The sequence below is a fragment of the Metarhizium album genome (assembly GCF_000804445.1).
Source record: "Metarhizium album ARSEF 1941 chromosome Unknown scaffold_24, whole genome shotgun sequence".
Classification (NCBI taxonomy): domain Eukaryota; kingdom Fungi; phylum Ascomycota; class Sordariomycetes; order Hypocreales; family Clavicipitaceae; genus Metarhizium; species Metarhizium album.
Window position 1 is genome coordinate 268,132 of NW_024467598.1, and position 16,883 is coordinate 285,014.

The following is a 16,883-nucleotide window of genomic DNA, read 5'->3' on the forward strand; positions in this document are numbered from 1 at the left end:
GACAAAGACAAATCAGCTGTTGACGCACAAAATCGTATCCAAGTACGAGGCAACATGCTGCCGAAGCTGCTGAACAAACGCAACAGTTGCCCAGCACTGGACCCAGGACGACAGCCCAACGCGGGCAGCAGAAAAGATGAGGAACAAGCAGACTTGACCCTGACAAAGGGTCGACCCGGGAGTATCAAGGTCTTGTCCGAGATACGCAGTGCCATCCGAGCAATCAGACAAACCACGTACAATTGTATGCGCTTGACCCCGTATCTTGGCAAGTCATCGCTGACACCCAATAACTTAGGCTCGGATAATTCCAACATCTTTGAGTGGAACCAAGGGCGATCCTCATCCCCGAAGGCAGACAGAAAATATGTGAGCCATGGCGTGAGTGGGATGGCAACACCTATTCCTTTGCACAAAGGCAGGGGTATATCGCCCAAAGCCCTGGCTAAGCGGCTCAGATTTGACAACTTTGGAGCTTCGCCAAATGCAACAGTTGTTCTTCGAGGTTCTTCTTTGCGACGGCGAACCTCTCTGCAAGCTATGCCAAGCTCTCCCACCATGCCTCTTGGTGATGCTGTCAGCTCTATTTCCTCGCTGGGTACCGACAAGTCGTCCGTCGTTGGAAACAATTCAACTCGCAAAACATCAGTGGATTCTAGAGCTTCTCAATCAACTTCCAACAAAACTAGTCCGAAACGACGTCGGAGCCGTAGGCATCCATGGTCCAGATCGAGCCCAGATGCTGGTGCGTTACAAACCATCGACGAAGGGCTCTATCAGCCACAGCCCACGATCCTCACCGTCGAGAAAGCAGCAGGCGCCAAGGTGTATCTGGAAACTTACTTCAATAATCTTCTGAACAAACCGGACGCTCGGACTACTCGCCAACAATATCTTGAATCTCAACTCTACTACAGTCCGCATTTGGATCTGGCTGAAAAGGAGGTCATCAGGCGATCATTTTATTATCAAGAGACGTGCCACTCCAGAGAGACACGAGTGATGAGAACAAGATCCCTTCTTTCTCTCGATCGTCAAGAATTGTCGTACGCGGAAAATTATGACTGCCTCAAGGTGCTTGGCCGAGGCAGCTTTGGGGTTGTGAAATTAGTACGTGAAAAGGCCAATGAGGCACATGCGTTCCCTCGGCAAGTTTTTGCAATGAAGGTCATACGAAAGTCGGAGATGCTTCGAAGCTGCCAGGAAGGACATTTAAGAGCAGAGAGGGATTTTCTTGTCGCATCAGAAGGTTCCAACTGGTCAGTGTCTTGAATTTCCGCCCACTTCGGAGCCGCTTCCGTGCTGACCGATCATAACATAGGATTGTTCCATTGGTAGCAAGTTTTGACGACCTGACAAGTCTCTATTTGGTGATGGAATACATGCCAGGTGGAGACTTTTTGGGTCTACTGATACGAGAAAACATACTTCCCGAGTCAGTCGCAAGATTCTATATTGCTGAGATGATTCTGGCTGTTGAGGAGGCGCACCGACTCAAGTTCATTCACCGCGACATCAAGCCCGACAATTTTCTAATATCGGCATCTGGGCATTTGAAGATATCGGATTTCGGGCTGGCATTTGACGGTCATTGGTCTCATGACCTTTCGTATTACAACTGTCAGCGGTACTCCTTATTGGGCAGGCTGGGTATCCGTGTGGACGGGGATGCAGAGGATCGAAAGAAATCTGTCAATATCAGCTCGCAAATACCCTGGCTGCAAGCAATGAAGGATATCTTGGACCGCCATGAACGGAAAAGTGTAGGGAATGATGACGATTTGCCTAGCCTTCTGGGCTAGAGAAACAGATGTGGCAACCGTGTTTCAGCAAATTCTGTTGTCGGAACGAGCCAATACATGGCTCCAGAGGTAATCAAGGCTTGCAAGGGCTCTGATTATGATGGAAGATGCGATTAGTAGAGCATTGGCATCATTCTATATGAGTGCCTCTATGGGCATACTCCTTTCTTTGCCGACGATGGTCGAAAACAGACGAAGAGTAACATCCTGGTAGGTTTCGTCTGAGATTCAGAAGGACGAGGGAACGCAATCGCCTGATGATCATGCTTTTAGGACCACAAAAAGATCTTCTCGTTTCCACATCGACCTTTGGTCAGCGATAGATGCAAGGACTTGGTATACCGGCTGATCCAGGATAAAGAGCTCCGGTTATGCTCAAGGCGGTACCAAATGAAAGATCGCTGCCAGGTTGACAATAGGCGATACACAGATGTTTTTGGGAGGCACGTATTCCCAGATGACGCGGAAGATATCAAATCTCACCGCTGGTTCAAGAATTTCCCCTGGGACCGTGTTCATGCCATCAACCCGCCGTTTGTGCCGCACATTACCAGTCTTGATGACACACATTATTTTGACGAGTCAGATCCTTTTACAGAGCCCATGGCTTCATCTGAAAACGAGCCAGCGGAGCCGACACATGACCATATTCGCTGGGTGCTTCGAGAATGCCGACCTGTGGTTCAAAATCTGGCGATCGAACTGATTGCAACTCCATACGATTCGGCAAGACTGCGTAGTGCTGATCGCAGGATTGACAGAGCATTCAATATGTCTCCTGAAGAGCGTAAGACCATCAAAACATTCATCCGCATGTATGGGAGAAAAGAACGAAAGCGACCTAGAGACATATTGTTGCGAGATCAGAACACCAAAACAACGGCCCTGGACGTTAGAAAGAAGACGGCGTTCATAGGGTATGCTTGGCGTCGTATGCGTCCTGGAGGATACATGACGCCAAATCTGGGAAAGTACGAGATGACCGAGCTCTAAACCCTGTGAAGCGTTGACAATTGAGGAGGGAAGGGCGAGAAACTCTTAGACGAGTATAAGATCCGAACATGAAAACTGACAAAATGAATTACCGGTCGCCAGGCCATAATATTATTAGTATTGTAGATCCTTATTCTCTATCTCCCCTTTTTTTGCCCCTGGTATCGTTGTACAATAAACTTGACAAAAGTTGTGACTACACTTTAAGATGACTGCCGTGAAACGGCGGCGGCCCTGGCATTTCGTATCTCCCATTCAAATTCTTTGAGACCACGGATCTCGGCGGAGAAGAATAACAGTGCCAGAAGGCCATCGACAACACCGGCGGTCAGGCTCAAACTGGCCAACAGCATGAGGAGGAAGGAAACGAAGGTGCGCGGACTGAACCACACAGCTATTAGGCATCCAATCCAGATCAGCACAGCTGCGTAAAAGTGAAAGCCACGCCAGTATCGCTGCCTCCTCTCTCGAGAAGTGTACTTTTCCGTCATGGCGAGAATCTCGTCGTAGTCGGAGAGTGTGAGCGTGCAAGTGTGCTCGCCGTCATAGCGAAGCTGTAAGTCGTGCTCGGTGGGCTTCTGAGCCGCACCGTCGGAAAGACTGTAGCGCTGAAGAGTAGCCCGGACGCCAAAATGATCAGATAGGGAGCAGTTCAACTCTGGGTGACGACCAGCGAGTTCTACAGCAGCGGATTTGACTACCCAGCCCGTTCCACCAGAGACATGGCCTGTTGATGCGAAGACGTAGTCTATGCGTTTGCCCTTGGGGTCTTTTGTGTCGGGATCCACGGGGCAGGGGTCGTGTTTGAGCTTCTTTTGCTCTTCTCTGCTCCATCTCCATGTGTTGTAGACTGTATCACTGGCTGCTCCATTGACACGGTGGTTGTACTCGGCTGTCGGGACGGAGAGACGGCGAGCCTTTTCTTCGGCTTGGTCCGATGCCCCGATGGAACTGTCCGGGTGGAGGATGCGCCATGTGTCCCGAATGGGGGCGCCTGATGTAATGATGCGGTAGGCGAGGGAGAGAGGAATCATGTTGAAGTCGCCAAGGGCGACGACCAGGTGCCCACGGTCAGTGGCACCGCGGACGAGTTTTGCAATGTCCCATGCCTGAGCGATCCGGTGACAGAGATACGAATCATCAGGTCCGCTTTCGTAGGGGGCATGAGTCTTGAGTACAATACGTTTAGCTGCGAATAACAAGACAAAACCGGAAGATGGTGACTAAGAGATACTGCAGCCACTTACATGAGTGTTGAAGACTTCAACGACATGCCCTCTCCCTGGTCCATATCTCACCTTGGCCGTTGCAACGCCCTTTCCGACGAACCAGTCACCCCTCCAAAAGGCGGTTGGCCGTCCGTTCAGTCTGTAGGGGAACATGGAACTCTCCTCAATAGGCCAACGACTCAGGATCGCCAAACCACCCCCAAATGCACCACTGTGGTAAAACTTTCCATGGGGGAGGATGGCCTGTGTGGCGTCCCGGATGGCGCGGTAGTCGTCTTGAACCCAGCATTCTTGTAGACACACGATGTGAGGAGTCGGTTCGAGCGTAGCTATTTGTCTGCCTATTTCGGCGAGACGAGGAGTGCGGAGGGCTGATATGTGGAGGAGGCCCCAGCAGTTGAGGGTCAGGAGGGTGATTTCTGATGGGAGGGCCGGTGCCACGCCGGTTTCAGTGCTGTGTTGTGCTTGGACGGCCTCATCATTAGACAGGGACATTGCGAGCCTTTGGGTTTTTTTTTCTGTTACTGCTTCTGATACTGAGCATTGGGCGGTGGCCTAGGTTGGAGATGCTCGACCTTGAGGTTGGTTGGGTGGTGAGGAATGGCTGCCACGTGATGAAGTAAAATGAGCTCCAAAACGGCAGTCACGATGGAGCAATCATCGGCGTTCAACTACAGCGAACCTTGTTCGTCTTTCTTCTTCTTCTTCTTCTTCTTCTTCTTCTGCAAAGGACAAGATGCATGTCCAGGCGCTGCGTTATTTTGCTTCGTTTTCGCGTTGGAATTGGCTTTTAGGTTTCAGTGATGCCAAGGTCATGAAACCCGTCACTCATTCTGGTAGGTCACGCCACACAGATCGATGCAATTGATTGGCAGCGCTGATGCGGAGGATGAGCTCACACGGTCACACCCGTCCACGCATGTGGTTCCAGCGGCATCGGCGAAGATATCGGCACTAGTTCCTGTGACAGAGGCCGTGAGAACCGAGGCTCTAGTGACGGCAGTGTGAGAAGCGGTCCCGTCGCTACTCTGGATGAGGACCTAGATCCGATGCGAGTGACGGGCCACTAGAATACCGCCAAAGCTAGTGAACGTTGTCAATTGAGAGATTGCATACCGAGTTTAGCACGACTGTCCGCAAAAACCGACAGACGGCCATACTTGGCTCCACGGATGAAGGGACGGACGTGTTTGGCTGCAAGGCTGTCCTCCGTTGCCGGACCCCTTCGCCGCACACCGGACTTGGAGGAACTGCGCAAAACCTCGTCTGCCAGGTAGTTGGTTTGGATATCCACTTGGGCAGATCGACAAAGGGCGATACAGATCTCGCTCGGTGCTACTGCTCGTCAGCGGCTGCCTCTCACTACCTGTCCTTTCCTCGGTTCCGCTTCCCCCCCTTCTGCCCTTGCTATCGATCTCCCGCCAGACCTTTGGCGTCCTTTGTCCCACCACCCACCCACCTTTACTGGCCGAGATCCAGGATTCCGGCCTTGCGATGCCACCGGCGGTTCTTTGTTGTGCCGACATGGGATCCACGGTTCATTATCCACGCCTTGGTGATTTTTATCATCACTTTGCGCCGTGGAAATTTTTGCAGAATTTTCGTGGCACACGTTACATCTCGACGGCATGCTACTCCCTACTCCCTACATACAGCCTCGGGGCTTGTGCATTCGGAGAAAGCTGGATCGGACTTGCTTCAGCCTTCGGGAGCCGCTCTTGACTTGGACTTGTCGCCGCCCCAGCAAATAACCAATACGGGTGATCCCTTTGTACTTGCACAAAGGACGCCCCGCCAGAAGCCTCCCTCCTTAGTCCTGAGTCCTGAGTACTGGGCCAGAGCGTCTCCGTATCGCCGGCAGCCGACACCTCCCCCGTTATCGCAGGCTGCAGTTGTGGGCGATGGTAGTTACATGGCTTCTCGCGCCGGCGGCTCCAGCGTAATATCCGGGTCGTGCGTCCACCCTCGTTGCCGCCGCCTAATAATAAATAATAATAATAGAGCTCTCTGCCGCCTGCCGACTCTCCTCCTCACTATCCCTTTTCTTATTTTTTCTTTTTTTACGAAGCCATATCCATTGATTGCTCGTCCCCTTGGTCTCACTTCTCGCGGCATAATTCTCCATCTCGATACTACAGTCTACAGTTGTCACCATAGACGCCTCGAATCGCCTCCTTCCCTTTGCGAACAAACAACCCCCCTGTCGACGACGGGCCTCGCATACGTCCATATCCCCAAGCCGTACTCACTGTGACTCGCCTCTTGTTGAAAATGAATCATATTATAAAACAAAAAACGACCTATTCGGAGCTTGTTCAAATCGCTACTTTAAAATTCAAACCGTCCCTTCAGCAGGGGTCCGAACTGCCTCTATCATTTCGCGACGTCTGCAGACAGCTCCAGGCCGTTCCCGGCGTATCGTCCACGTATTTTGGCCAGCAAATCGAACGTCCTGGAACGTGGACTTGGATCATTCGCTGGGCGTCTCTGGCAGCGCACGACGCATTTCTCGCATCGCCCAGTTTTACAAATTGGATCGCTTCGTTCCGCGCCGTAGTGGAGACGTACATTTTCTGGAAAGCTTTGGTCCGTGGAAGTCTAAGTGCCACATTGAATGCTCCCTGCACAGAGGTCTTCACGGCCTACGGCACGTCCGATTCCTGGCTCGAGATGCGAATGAAACCGTTTGCGGACAATGTCGACGCTGCGAATCTTCCAGGCCACCACGGCTCATTCTACGGTCAGTATGACGTCCTCATGCATGACTCTCCAAACGTCCCCGAGGGGACGACTGTGAGCATGATGCTCGGCTGGGACAGCAAAGAGGCGCATCTAGCCGAGCGTGGCGAGGGCAAAGGTGAGCTGCTGCGCTTCAAACCCCCCTGCCTGACGTGAACAGCGTGAACGGAACGCTTACATAATATCCAGTCATCGACAAAAATATTCACTATACGAGGGAGGAGAGAAGATCAGTCGACATGGTACGTTGCTTCCTCGTATACGGTCACCGTGAAGGCCGAGATGTCGCTTCAACTAACTAGTTCTTCTCGCAGTACCACGTCAAACTAAACCGACTTTGATTCGCGGGTGGCAGCGTCTTGGATATTCTTGTTTTCCATTCTCAATCATCAACCGGCCACGCCCCTTTGTTGGATACCGTCCTGGATAGTAGCGTTGAAATTGAACAATAAATAGGCTAGGGCTGTCTGCCAGCCTAGCCTCATGCCCCCTCCCTCTATGACTGTGCCTTGAAGATACCTGTCTGTTGTCGGCCGCAGCAGTCGCTCATCACACCATCTGCACCACAAATCCTGCGCATCGCCAGAGAGTGCAGCTGTTGGACCCTTTTTGCCGGAAAACTCCCATACGATGATGACGCAATGGAAACCGGAATAGATTTTGCCTGCGCTATTGAAAACAAATACTTCAGTGCAGCCCCATTCACTCACAACCCGTAAACTCCACAAGGGTTTTTTCTTTATTTCTTTTCTTTTCTTTTTTTGGCCACCCGATCAACGTGCTCTCTGACCTCCTACGTCCCTGCCTGTGGAATAAATATGCCCTTGCGAACCACCACTATTCCTGTGATGCCGCCCGTCCGATCGAGTCGCACCCCGAGTCATTTACAAGGCGCACATAGACTAAGCGGGTACATGCTAAACTTGCCATCAATTCGGTAATCATACTCGGTGCTTCTCCGATTCTGGAACCAAAAGTTAGAAATACTGCACCATGAGAGGAAGGAGGTTGGTAGGGATTAAGGTCCATACCGAGTCTTGAGTAGAGCATGTACAAGGCCATACGGTTGCACTCCTCGGTGCCGGTGATGGTGACCAGTCGCTCGTTGCTGTTGTCTTGGGGTTCATTGATCTTGATGACACTACCACTGATCTGTCGAATTTCGTTAATCTTCTGGCCACCCTTGCCAATGATAGCGCCGACCATGTCGTTGGGAATGTAGATTTGCTGCGTGAGAGGGCCGCCAGGCATGCCATGCTGCATGGGCTGTCCCTGAGGGCCGCCGTGAGGCTGGGGACCAACATGAGGAGGCATATGCTGCGGGGCGTGAGGAGCACCCCCGTAGGCGGCTTGTTGACCTCCATACATGGGCATGGCGGGATTGGGAGGGGCAGCATTATGCGGGTAATGCGGAGGGTAAGCGGCCGGAGCCATGTTGTGAGCCCGCCGATCCTGGTGGCGGCCGTAGTTCTCTGGTCGTCCATAATGACCAGAAGCTGGCTGAGGCGAGTAAGGGACGACTTGCATGCCGCCAGGGATGGAACCTGCCGGGGCACCGCTACGAGTGGCATACGCGGAAGCGGCTGGGCCACCGAAGCGTTCGTTGAGCTGCTCCAGAAGCGTGCTTCCAACGTAGTACGTGGCGATGTGGACGGCATCTGCGACGCCCATCACAACCAGGGATCGCTCGCTCGACATGGGGAGGCAGGAGTCAGAGGCATTGAGCCGGGCACCCGAAGCTTCCTGGATCTCACGGATCCTGGCGCCACCCTTACCAATGATGGAGCCAATAAGAATGTGAGGGATCAGAAGACGCAAAGGATACGTCTTGGAAGAAGCGGTGGAAGCCTCACCAAGCGGCTCATTGTTCAGCGTGCGAATAATCAAGCCAAAAGCCTGAGAGGGGGAGGGCATGTCAGCTGGGTGCAATCGAGGCGCGAACAACAGAAGCTTTAGGTTGGCCTTACCTTGGCAACAGCGTCTACTATTCCGCTGACTGTCAGGATCCGCTCAACAGCACCCTTTTGATAATCGCTGACGGTGCATTTCGCATTCGACATTTTCCTAATGTTAGACACGTTCTCGCCGCCTTTACCAATGATTGTGGCAGCTTCCGGACTCGAGATGACGGCTCGAATGTGAATCCAAGATGTCTCGTCGTGGGCAGCTGCAGAATTTGCTGCATTGTCGCTCGATGCCGTGGCATTGGATGTATCAGCGGCCTTTATGTCGCTGCCTCCGTCTGTTACAGGGACATCGGGCTGATCTGACTTGCTGCCATCCTCATCTCCATTCTTGTCGGCGACATCAATGGTGGACTCGCTAGCCTCCGCCTCTTCATCGTTCTTGATGACCTTGTCCAGTGCTGGGCGCTTCGCGTCGGGCTGGTCTGTGGCACGAGACGGTGAGGAAGCCTCCTCTAGAGGACGTTTCGTCGAGGTTGGTTGGGGTGGTGAGGCAGACATTTTCTTCTCCTTTGTTTAAATTGGCTGATGTAAGATATCACAAACACCCGGGAATACTGAGCGGGACTGGGATTTTTTTCCTTCTTCCCTTTTTTTTTTTTGAAAATGGTAAATAATGGGAGACTGTTCAAGATCTCCCTGTTATATTTAACGTCTTTTATCTACACTCAGGGGTTTTCGAAAGGAAAACGTGCTGGTGTAGTGACGAGGATCGCTGGGGTCGGAAAATTTCTGCAATGCTCGTGATGTGACTGGATATTCTGGCTAGTGTCACGAGGGCGAGGGCGAGGGCGTGGACGAGGACGAGGACTGAGGGCGCAGGCCAAAAAGTGAAAAAACGGGTTCAGGATATTGGTAGGCGTGATTTTTTTGGTGGTGGTGTTCCTGCTGGTGATTGATCTGCAAATGTGAAAATGAAGGGTGCCGAAACGCCAGGGCTTTCGTTTGGTGAAATACTCCCAGGTGATGGTGTAGGACAAAGAGTAGGGAGGTGCGATGGTGAAGGTTGCTTTGGCTGGTAGAAGGACGAAGTGAGGAAGTGAAGCGATCGGCTATTGGGACTCAAGACGATTTCGCAAGTAGAACAAGGAAGAGGCAAGCATTAAACTCGGACCAAACCTTTGCTGGCCAGACGTCGAGGTTGATGACCAGACAAATGATATCGCGAGGCGAATGGTGGTGGGTGCGGATGGGCTGAACCGGCGGAGAGGGAAACCGAGAGCGCCAGGGGGACCGAAAACGCGCCAGCCAGTGTGAGCCAGGGGCCCGGATGGAGCAGTGCGGTCGGAGCCGAAAAAGACGGATCTCAAAGACGAAAAGCTCTCTTTGCCGAGTGAGAATGTGATGGTAGCCCGACGTGACTCTGGAGGCGTGTTCGCGAGGAGTTTGGGGGGATGAAGAAAGTCGGCCGGAGTGGAGAAGAAGGGGAGGACGAAAACCACGTGATTGTGGAGGGTGAGTTCAGCTGTGTGACGTGTCACGTGGCAGCCGAGCCGGGTGGGTGGTGTGGTTGCACCGGCGGTAGAGCAGCGGATGAAATGGATTGAAAAGGAAGCCAACGATTTTCGGACCTGATTGACATGGCCTTGAAAGTCGAAATAACTAACGTTACGGGGTCGCCGGCATGAGCCATGAGCTTGGCCACGGCGCCGCTGCACATCGTCCGGGGCCTCGCATGAGCCGAGCCTCCACATTGAACTCTGTGTGATGCATCCTCACCTTGACCTACCGAGTCGAGAGTAAACCTACTCTGCTCTGTCGCGGACACGCATGTCGTCTCGCCTCGTACATGCGCCGCAGTGATTGATGCCCCCGCACGCTTCCCGCTTCCGCTCGCTCGTCAAATTTGCCACCCGCGTCCTGCACACCACTCGACCGACAAACAATGGACGAGAGCTCGCGGGCCACCGAGGCCGACGTCTACGCGGCAAACCTCGACTTCACCGTGCGAGAGCTGCAGCGCAAGGTGCGCGACCACCAAGCCGAGCTCGAAAAGGTGAGTCGGCCCCGGACCGCGTCCATGCCCGCTGTTCTGTTCCCTGACACGGAGAACAGATACGCGCCGCGCAGACAGAAGCCCCCCTCTCAGCAGAGGACCAGGCCGCGGTTATCAAGACGGCCCTGACGACCGTCAACACCGCCTCGGAGCCCTTCCTCCCGTTCGCCGGCTCCGTCCTGCCCGCGCTCCTCGCCCTCCGCCGCGCGCACACCACCATCACCGAATCGAGGGCCTACCTGGAGGCCCGCGCCGCCGAGGCGGACCGTGAACGCAAGCAGCTCGAGTCCGACCGCGCCAACCTCAAGGACCAGCACCTCCTCACGGACGCGCTCACGTCGCGGATCGCAGCCCTGCGGCAGGAACTCGCCGCCAAGACGGAGATGAGGCCCGAGGACAGCGCCCGCGAAAAGATGGACGAGCTGCGCGCCAGGACCAAGACGTACGACCGGGAGCGGAAACAGCTGATGAGGGCGCTGCTGGACTTTATCGACAACCAGCTCGCTCCCATGCTGGCGGCCGAGGAGCTGGGCGGCCCCGTGGTCGGGGACATTACAGAGGTCGACCCGGACGAGTTGGCGGCCGGGTTCAACGCCCAGGGGAAGCCGAAGAGGCCCAAGGCCGGGGAGGGGGACAAGCGACAGAGGAGGATAGACGAGATTTGGGGAGCGGCGGCGGGGAGGACCAGTGGCGGCGGCGGCGGTCGCGGCAGAGTGGACGGGGAGGAGGAGATCCAGGCGGCGGGGAGGGAGATGCGCGAGTTGACCGAGGAGTTGTCCAACAGGTTGGTCCAGGCAAAGGGGGATAATTCCGCCTCGTACGTGGTGCTGGAACGGGAGTCGGCCGCGGCGAGGTTCTTGGTCAGGAGCAAGGTTGCGCAGTTCCATCCCAAGGACGCCAACAGGCTGCGGCTGATTGATTTTGGGAGAGACTTGGAAAACTAAGACGGCCATATCTACTCTACATGTGGTGAATATACAACAGCAAGCAATCAAGCATCAACGCCTTCTGCGGCCAGTACACCCCTGCGTGCGCACAATCACCAGGTAAGACTGTGACTACACAATCGCTCAAGCGCTGTCTCCCCCCCAACCCTCGGAGGCCACGTATCCCAAGACGCAGGCAATACACCAATACACCTCAGCTCTGTAGGTGTTCCTCTTGTCAGATTGGCCCCTCGTTCGCTCCGCCTACGTGTGAAGCCAACGACTTTACCACAGATTGAACTCTGCAGTCTCTGGCACCTTTGCGCCATTAGGTGCGGCCCTCTTCTTCGCCCATTCCTGTGCCCGATTAAGCTCGTCGGGGAAGTCCCTCAGCCGAGAGCAAGCCATGTCGAGCCTTTTCGCGCTGATGGTGAAGTGTTCCGGCACATTACCAAGCCCGCCGAGTTCGTAGTACACGTAACAGCTCTCCCACCAGGCGTCGGCTCGGATGAGATGTCTCATCTGGCACCCGGGGCAGATTTGCATGGCCAGGGCGCCGTTCGTCTCGCCCTTCCTCTTAAACTTGGACGACGGCTTCTCGGGAAGCGGAGCCTCCCTGTCGTTCTTCTTGACCTTGGGCTGCTGCTCTTGTGCGACGGCCGCGTCTTCCGTGGCCTTCTTTGCCTTCTTGGGCGGCTTCGCCGGGTCGACTCCGTTCTGCTGGGCCGAGTGGTTTGGGACGGCAGGGTCGGGCGTCTTGTCCTCGGCGGGTCTGACGCCGACACCAGCAAGTTCCTCGAGGTACGACTTGTCGTCCCGCATGCGCATCTTGTACCTGAATTCCTCGACGAGGTCCAGCACCGTGGCGGAGGCCCGTCCCCCCGACGCCCCGTCGCGGCTGCGAGACCACGCATCGGCAAAGGGCTTGTCGAGCGTCTGCAGGGATCTGATCAGGTCCTTGGCCGCCGTCTCGTCGTCAAACGCAGACGGCTTGAGGCGCTGCAGCTCGACGGCGGCCAGGGCAACGGCGTCGATGAAGGCCCCCTTGTCGTCCGTGGGCTGGGCGTTCAACTTGGCGTCCAGCTGTCGCTGGGCGATGGGCGCTCTTTCTTTGTCCGAACAAGGGCGGATTCTCGACCGCAGACACAGGACCATGTCCCGGGGCGTCTCTGCCCCATCCAGCTGCAGGTAGGCGCGGTATCTCTCGGGGATGCTTCGGTAGATGATCCGGTGCAGCCTTTGCAGGTCATGTTTGGCGGCGGTGTAGCAAGCAAGATTGCTCAGGTATTCGGCGGTGTCCATGCGGTATTGCTCGCACAGGACGTCGTACTCTCTTGCGGCGAGAGACTGGGCATGCCTCTCCTGCTCAACCCGCAGTTCGTACACCTTGTCCGTCTCGTATTGCTCTCTTGCCGGGAACTGCTGCTTGAACTGGGGCCGTGTCGGGACGGCAGGCTTCGCGGGCTCGCTCAGGCTGCAGTCTCCGCCGTCAGGATCGACGTATCTCCAGATGCCCAAGGCTTTTGAGATGGCCGCAACGTCGCTGAACCAGGCTGGCCAGTCCATACGGTCTCCGAGGAAGGGGACCGACTCCAAGGGTTCCTCTGGCGTCGGAATCGTGAGAGCCATGGCCGCAGACGGGTGTGCAAGTCAATTGCAGCTGGGTGACCTCGGGCGAACGTCGATGCAGCTTGACGAGTTGAAGCTGTGAGTCGCCAGGACGGACCAGATCTGCGGATGACTTGGAGAGTTGAGTTTTTTGTTTTTCTTTTCTTTTCTCATATTGACTATTTATTAATTTTTTTTTTCTGCCTTCTATAACTCCGTCTTGACCAGGGGTGTGTCTCAGGACCCAGCGGATTGTGGAGGCCGGACTCGCTCGCGGCTATTTTGCAGGTTCCGACAATGCGGACATGGAAACCCACCACGACCTGATTGGCCAATTCCGTCCTGACATCCCAGCTGCGGCGCGGCACGCGTTTCGCCTGCGCGGAAATCGCGTCTCCATAGAGAATAAAGCTTCAATTGCCCCCCCCCCGTCGCGCGCGGAGGCAAAATCCATCCAACGACCAGCCACTCCTCCCCTTCTCTTCCCTTCTCCTTGGACATCCCACCAGGCACGCACCGCAAACGACCGCAAACGATCCCAACAATGTCCGCCGCCCCCGAAACCCTTGCAGCCTCAACCTCAGCCGCAACCGCAACCGCAACCACGTCACCGCCAGCCAAGCGCGTCAAGACCGACCTCTCCGCCATGGACCGCCCCCCGCCACTGCAAGTCAAGAAGCTCTCCGACAAGGCTCGCCTGCCCACCCGCGGCAGTGCCTTCGCCGCCGGCTACGACATATACGCCGCCAAGGACACCGTCGTCCCTGCGCGCGGCAAGGTCCTCGTCGATACAGACATCAGCATCGCAGTGCCCGCGGGGACTTGTGAGCCCGTCCCCTCCTCCCTCCCTCCCTCCCTCCCTCTCCTCCACGCACCATTCCACACAGGAGGGACTAATCATTGCCGGGGCTCGTCAAAAGACGGCCGCATCGCCCCCCGCTCGGGCCTAGCAGCCAAGCACTTCATCGACACGGGCGCCGGTGTCATCGACGCCGACTACAGGGGCCAGGTCAAGGTGCTGCTGTTCAACCACTCCGACGCCGAATTTGCCGTCCAGGAGGGCGACCGCGTTGCCCAGCTGGTCATTGAGCGCATCTGCACCCCCGAGGTTGTCGAGGTTGAGGAGCTGGAGGAGAGTCTTCGTGGAGCCGGTGGTTTCGGGAGCACCGGTGGGTTTGCCAATGGCGCCGCCGCTTGATCATGCCACTCATTGCAGGGGAGCAATTGATATTGATGCGCAGTCAACGAGCCCCAGGCGAGCGAGGGACTGCCTCCAGTAACAGCTCATCCACCACGATGACACGTCATGACTTTCTTTACGTGGCGGCGTTGAAGCCGAGCTCGTTGAGAGTGCTAGCATCAACAACTTCAACAATAAAAACAACTCACGCCCAATTCCTACCTTCTGACAGACAAGATGAAATCTGCGAATCATGTCATGGCTGGTTACACATTCAAGCCTAGGTCTACTTACTACTGCCCCCTCTGACCATGTTCCAGCTCTAATTTATATTTGCTGCGTCTTGAACTGTACGCGGGGACTCCTCAAACATTCCAAATTCTGCACCAACTGCAACTCGGAGCCTTTGGACTTGATTTGCTGGTCGCCCTTTCCACTGACCCTTTCCTCCTCCATCAGCCGCGCTCTCGTTCTCTCAATGATGCCCGGCATAGCATCTCTCGTCCTGGTCAACACCTCATGCATGCTGGCCAGGACCTTTTCGACGGCTCGCGCCAGCGGCAACTGTGCCGCCGACACAGTGTCGTCGCTCAACCAACCTGCGCGATTGACCAGTCCCGGGACAGATTGAACCGCCTCGCGCATCCGAGCCGTGATGAGAGCGCCAAACATATCGCCCGTGCCGCAAAAGTAGCAGTCAATCGAGGGGAACGTGATTTTGAAGAGACGTGCTCTGCCGGTTGATGTCATGCTTGAGCCGATGACAGACAAGTGCGAGGGTGGTTGTCCTGGTGACGAAAAATTGACCGACGTGATGACGACGTGAGAAATGTGGTACTTGTCGTGGAGAGCTTGGATGGCGGTCTTGAGAGATTCCACATCAGCAATCCGGACCTCCGACAAAAGCCTACCAACAACATTGTGTCAGCACAGACTGGGTAATAATCGTCGACAAAGACTGAAGCCAAAAGCATACTCAGCCTCAAACTGATTCGGCAGAATCAAGTCGGCATGCTCGATGAGGCCCTTGTAAGCGGGAACAACATCCTCGGAGACGTAGATTTTACCATTGTCCCCCATGACCGGGTCAAGAACCCAGAAGAAGTTCCCGGGCTGCGCCTTGTTCTTCTCCCTGAGCTCCTTGGCGATGCTGCCCACCGCGACCACGGCCTCGGCGCCGGGTATGTACCCCGACAACATCATGTCAAAGTCGTCGAGATACGACTGGCGCAAACCACGGTACAAGTCTGTGATTTCTTGCGCCGACACCTTTGTGCCCGTCCAGCGCGCGTAGCCGGTGTGGTTGCCTACATGGCATTAGCCAGCCGACCACGTCAAGACGGGACGGGGTGCGATGGTGGATGATCCGTACTGAACTGGACGGTGTTTAGGGCAGCAACGTCGTAGCCGAGTGACTGAAGGGTGAAGACGGCGATTTTATTCCCCACATATCTAAACGACAATGTCAGAAGGCTCGTCCCTCGCAGTGTGGCAGTTGGCGATTTATGCGACAGCAAGTAGCTCAGCAAGCGGTGCCATGCCATACCCGGATACTACCTAGCGACTCGTGAGCAAGCCGTGTCCATGCCCAGGTAGCACTCGGTCATGGAATACATACATGGCTCGCCACAGCGAGAACCCTCGGGGTCGGCGCAGGCGCAGAGGCCGTCATGCTTCCAGACCAAAGCGTGAATGTGCGTGCAGCTGTGCGCCAAGTTCCAACGAGCAGGCCGGAAGCGTCTGGCGTTCCGTTTTGACGGTATAAATACAAGAAAGAGCAGCAGAGACGGTGCACCCGGGCAGAAGTGCAATTTAGGGGCCCAAGAAAGATGAGGATTGTCGAAAAGACCAAAGTGCTGTTGCTGTGTCTTGGTTTCCTTGCTGATGAGTCTTGCGGCTTGCCCAAGTAAAGACGGCTTTGCGCCCAGAGGCATTTGTCATGTGCATGTGCGGTAAAGTGGGCTACTCCTTCCTGTCCTGAGACGCGACTTTGAATCTTACAGCAGCAGCGGCCGACAGTTTGCGCCTGAATCACGCCACGTGATGCCTCTCGACGCGCGCAACGGGCATCTACTGCGCACTGTGCCGCCCTCAGTTCTTGATGCCGTGATGTGGTGCCGATACGGCGAGTGCATACTCCGTCCCTCCGGACAACCTTCGCCCGCCGTGTCGACTTGCTCATTCTAGGCGCGCCGCCAGACCTCCTCATTCATGCCCGGCCAAATGACTAAACGTGCCTCCTCGGCCACGAACCCTCGGCGTCTCCGCCTTGCTCGTCACGGCCTCAGCCTCGGTTTGACGACATTGTAACATCACCCTCTCGAACGCTAGATCAATCTCCGCGCCAAATGCTTGGCATTCGGTGCACGGCACCACAGGAATGGGAGCTGGTCCGCGGCACGGTGGCCAAGGTTCGTCGTCCGCATCTGTTTGACGGAGGAGAGGT

The 16,883-nt window shown here is 55.4% G+C and overlaps 8 protein-coding genes across 8 annotated transcripts; 4 read left to right on the top strand and 4 right to left on the bottom strand.

Moving 5' to 3' along the window:
* Positions 1 to 54: 54 nt before the first annotated feature.
* On the top strand, positions 55 to 2,795 carry MAM_06853 (kinase domain containing protein; the record flags this gene model as incomplete). Its single annotated transcript, XM_040825651.1, has 5 exons — positions 55 to 244; positions 299 to 1,259; positions 1,322 to 1,763; positions 1,923 to 2,012; positions 2,076 to 2,795. The coding sequence occupies 5 exons, from the start codon at positions 55 to 57 to the stop codon at positions 2,793 to 2,795; spliced, it is 2,403 nt and encodes an 800-aa protein (XP_040676415.1).
* A 203-nt stretch (positions 2,796 to 2,998) lies between these two features.
* MAM_06854 (Endonuclease/exonuclease/phosphatase) lies at positions 2,999 to 4,519 on the bottom strand (the record flags this gene model as incomplete). Its single annotated transcript, XM_040825652.1, has 2 exons — positions 2,999 to 3,964; positions 4,043 to 4,519. 2 exons carry the CDS (start codon positions 4,517 to 4,519, stop codon positions 2,999 to 3,001), a joined length of 1,443 nt encoding a protein of 480 aa, XP_040676416.1.
* Positions 4,520 to 6,295: 1,776 nt separating this feature from the next.
* MAM_06855 (Dimeric alpha-beta barrel) lies at positions 6,296 to 7,104 on the top strand (the record flags this gene model as incomplete). The annotated part of the gene is made up of 3 exons (XM_040825653.1): positions 6,296 to 6,881; positions 6,953 to 7,005; positions 7,078 to 7,104. 3 exons carry the CDS (start codon positions 6,296 to 6,298, stop codon positions 7,102 to 7,104), a joined length of 666 nt encoding a protein of 221 aa, XP_040676417.1.
* A 600-nt stretch (positions 7,105 to 7,704) lies between these two features.
* Positions 7,705 to 9,228, bottom strand: MAM_06856 (PCBP-like protein; the record flags this gene model as incomplete). Its single annotated transcript, XM_040825654.1, has 3 exons — positions 7,705 to 7,727; positions 7,795 to 8,659; positions 8,731 to 9,228. 3 exons carry the CDS (start codon positions 9,226 to 9,228, stop codon positions 7,705 to 7,707), a joined length of 1,386 nt encoding a protein of 461 aa, XP_040676418.1.
* Positions 9,229 to 10,612: 1,384 nt separating this feature from the next.
* On the top strand, positions 10,613 to 11,667 carry MAM_06857 (uncharacterized protein; the record flags this gene model as incomplete). The annotated part of the gene is made up of 2 exons (XM_040825655.1): positions 10,613 to 10,723; positions 10,783 to 11,667. The coding sequence occupies 2 exons, from the start codon at positions 10,613 to 10,615 to the stop codon at positions 11,665 to 11,667; spliced, it is 996 nt and encodes a 331-aa protein (XP_040676419.1).
* A 267-nt stretch (positions 11,668 to 11,934) lies between these two features.
* Positions 11,935 to 13,278, bottom strand: MAM_06858 (uncharacterized protein; the record flags this gene model as incomplete). Its single annotated transcript, XM_040825656.1, has 1 exon — positions 11,935 to 13,278. The coding sequence occupies one exon, from the start codon at positions 13,276 to 13,278 to the stop codon at positions 11,935 to 11,937; it is 1,344 nt and encodes a 447-aa protein (XP_040676420.1).
* A 523-nt stretch (positions 13,279 to 13,801) lies between these two features.
* MAM_06859 (dUTP pyrophosphatase) lies at positions 13,802 to 14,455 on the top strand (the record flags this gene model as incomplete). The annotated part of the gene is made up of 1 exon (XM_040825657.1): positions 13,802 to 14,455. One exon carries the CDS (start codon positions 13,802 to 13,804, stop codon positions 14,453 to 14,455), a length of 654 nt encoding a protein of 217 aa, XP_040676421.1.
* Positions 14,456 to 14,764: 309 nt separating this feature from the next.
* Positions 14,765 to 16,109, bottom strand: MAM_06860 (pyridoxine kinase; the record flags this gene model as incomplete). Its single annotated transcript, XM_040825658.1, has 5 exons — positions 14,765 to 15,344; positions 15,414 to 15,744; positions 15,810 to 15,889; positions 15,984 to 15,994; positions 16,056 to 16,109. The coding sequence occupies 5 exons, from the start codon at positions 16,107 to 16,109 to the stop codon at positions 14,765 to 14,767; spliced, it is 1,056 nt and encodes a 351-aa protein (XP_040676422.1).
* Between the last annotated feature and the right edge of the window lie 774 nt (positions 16,110 to 16,883).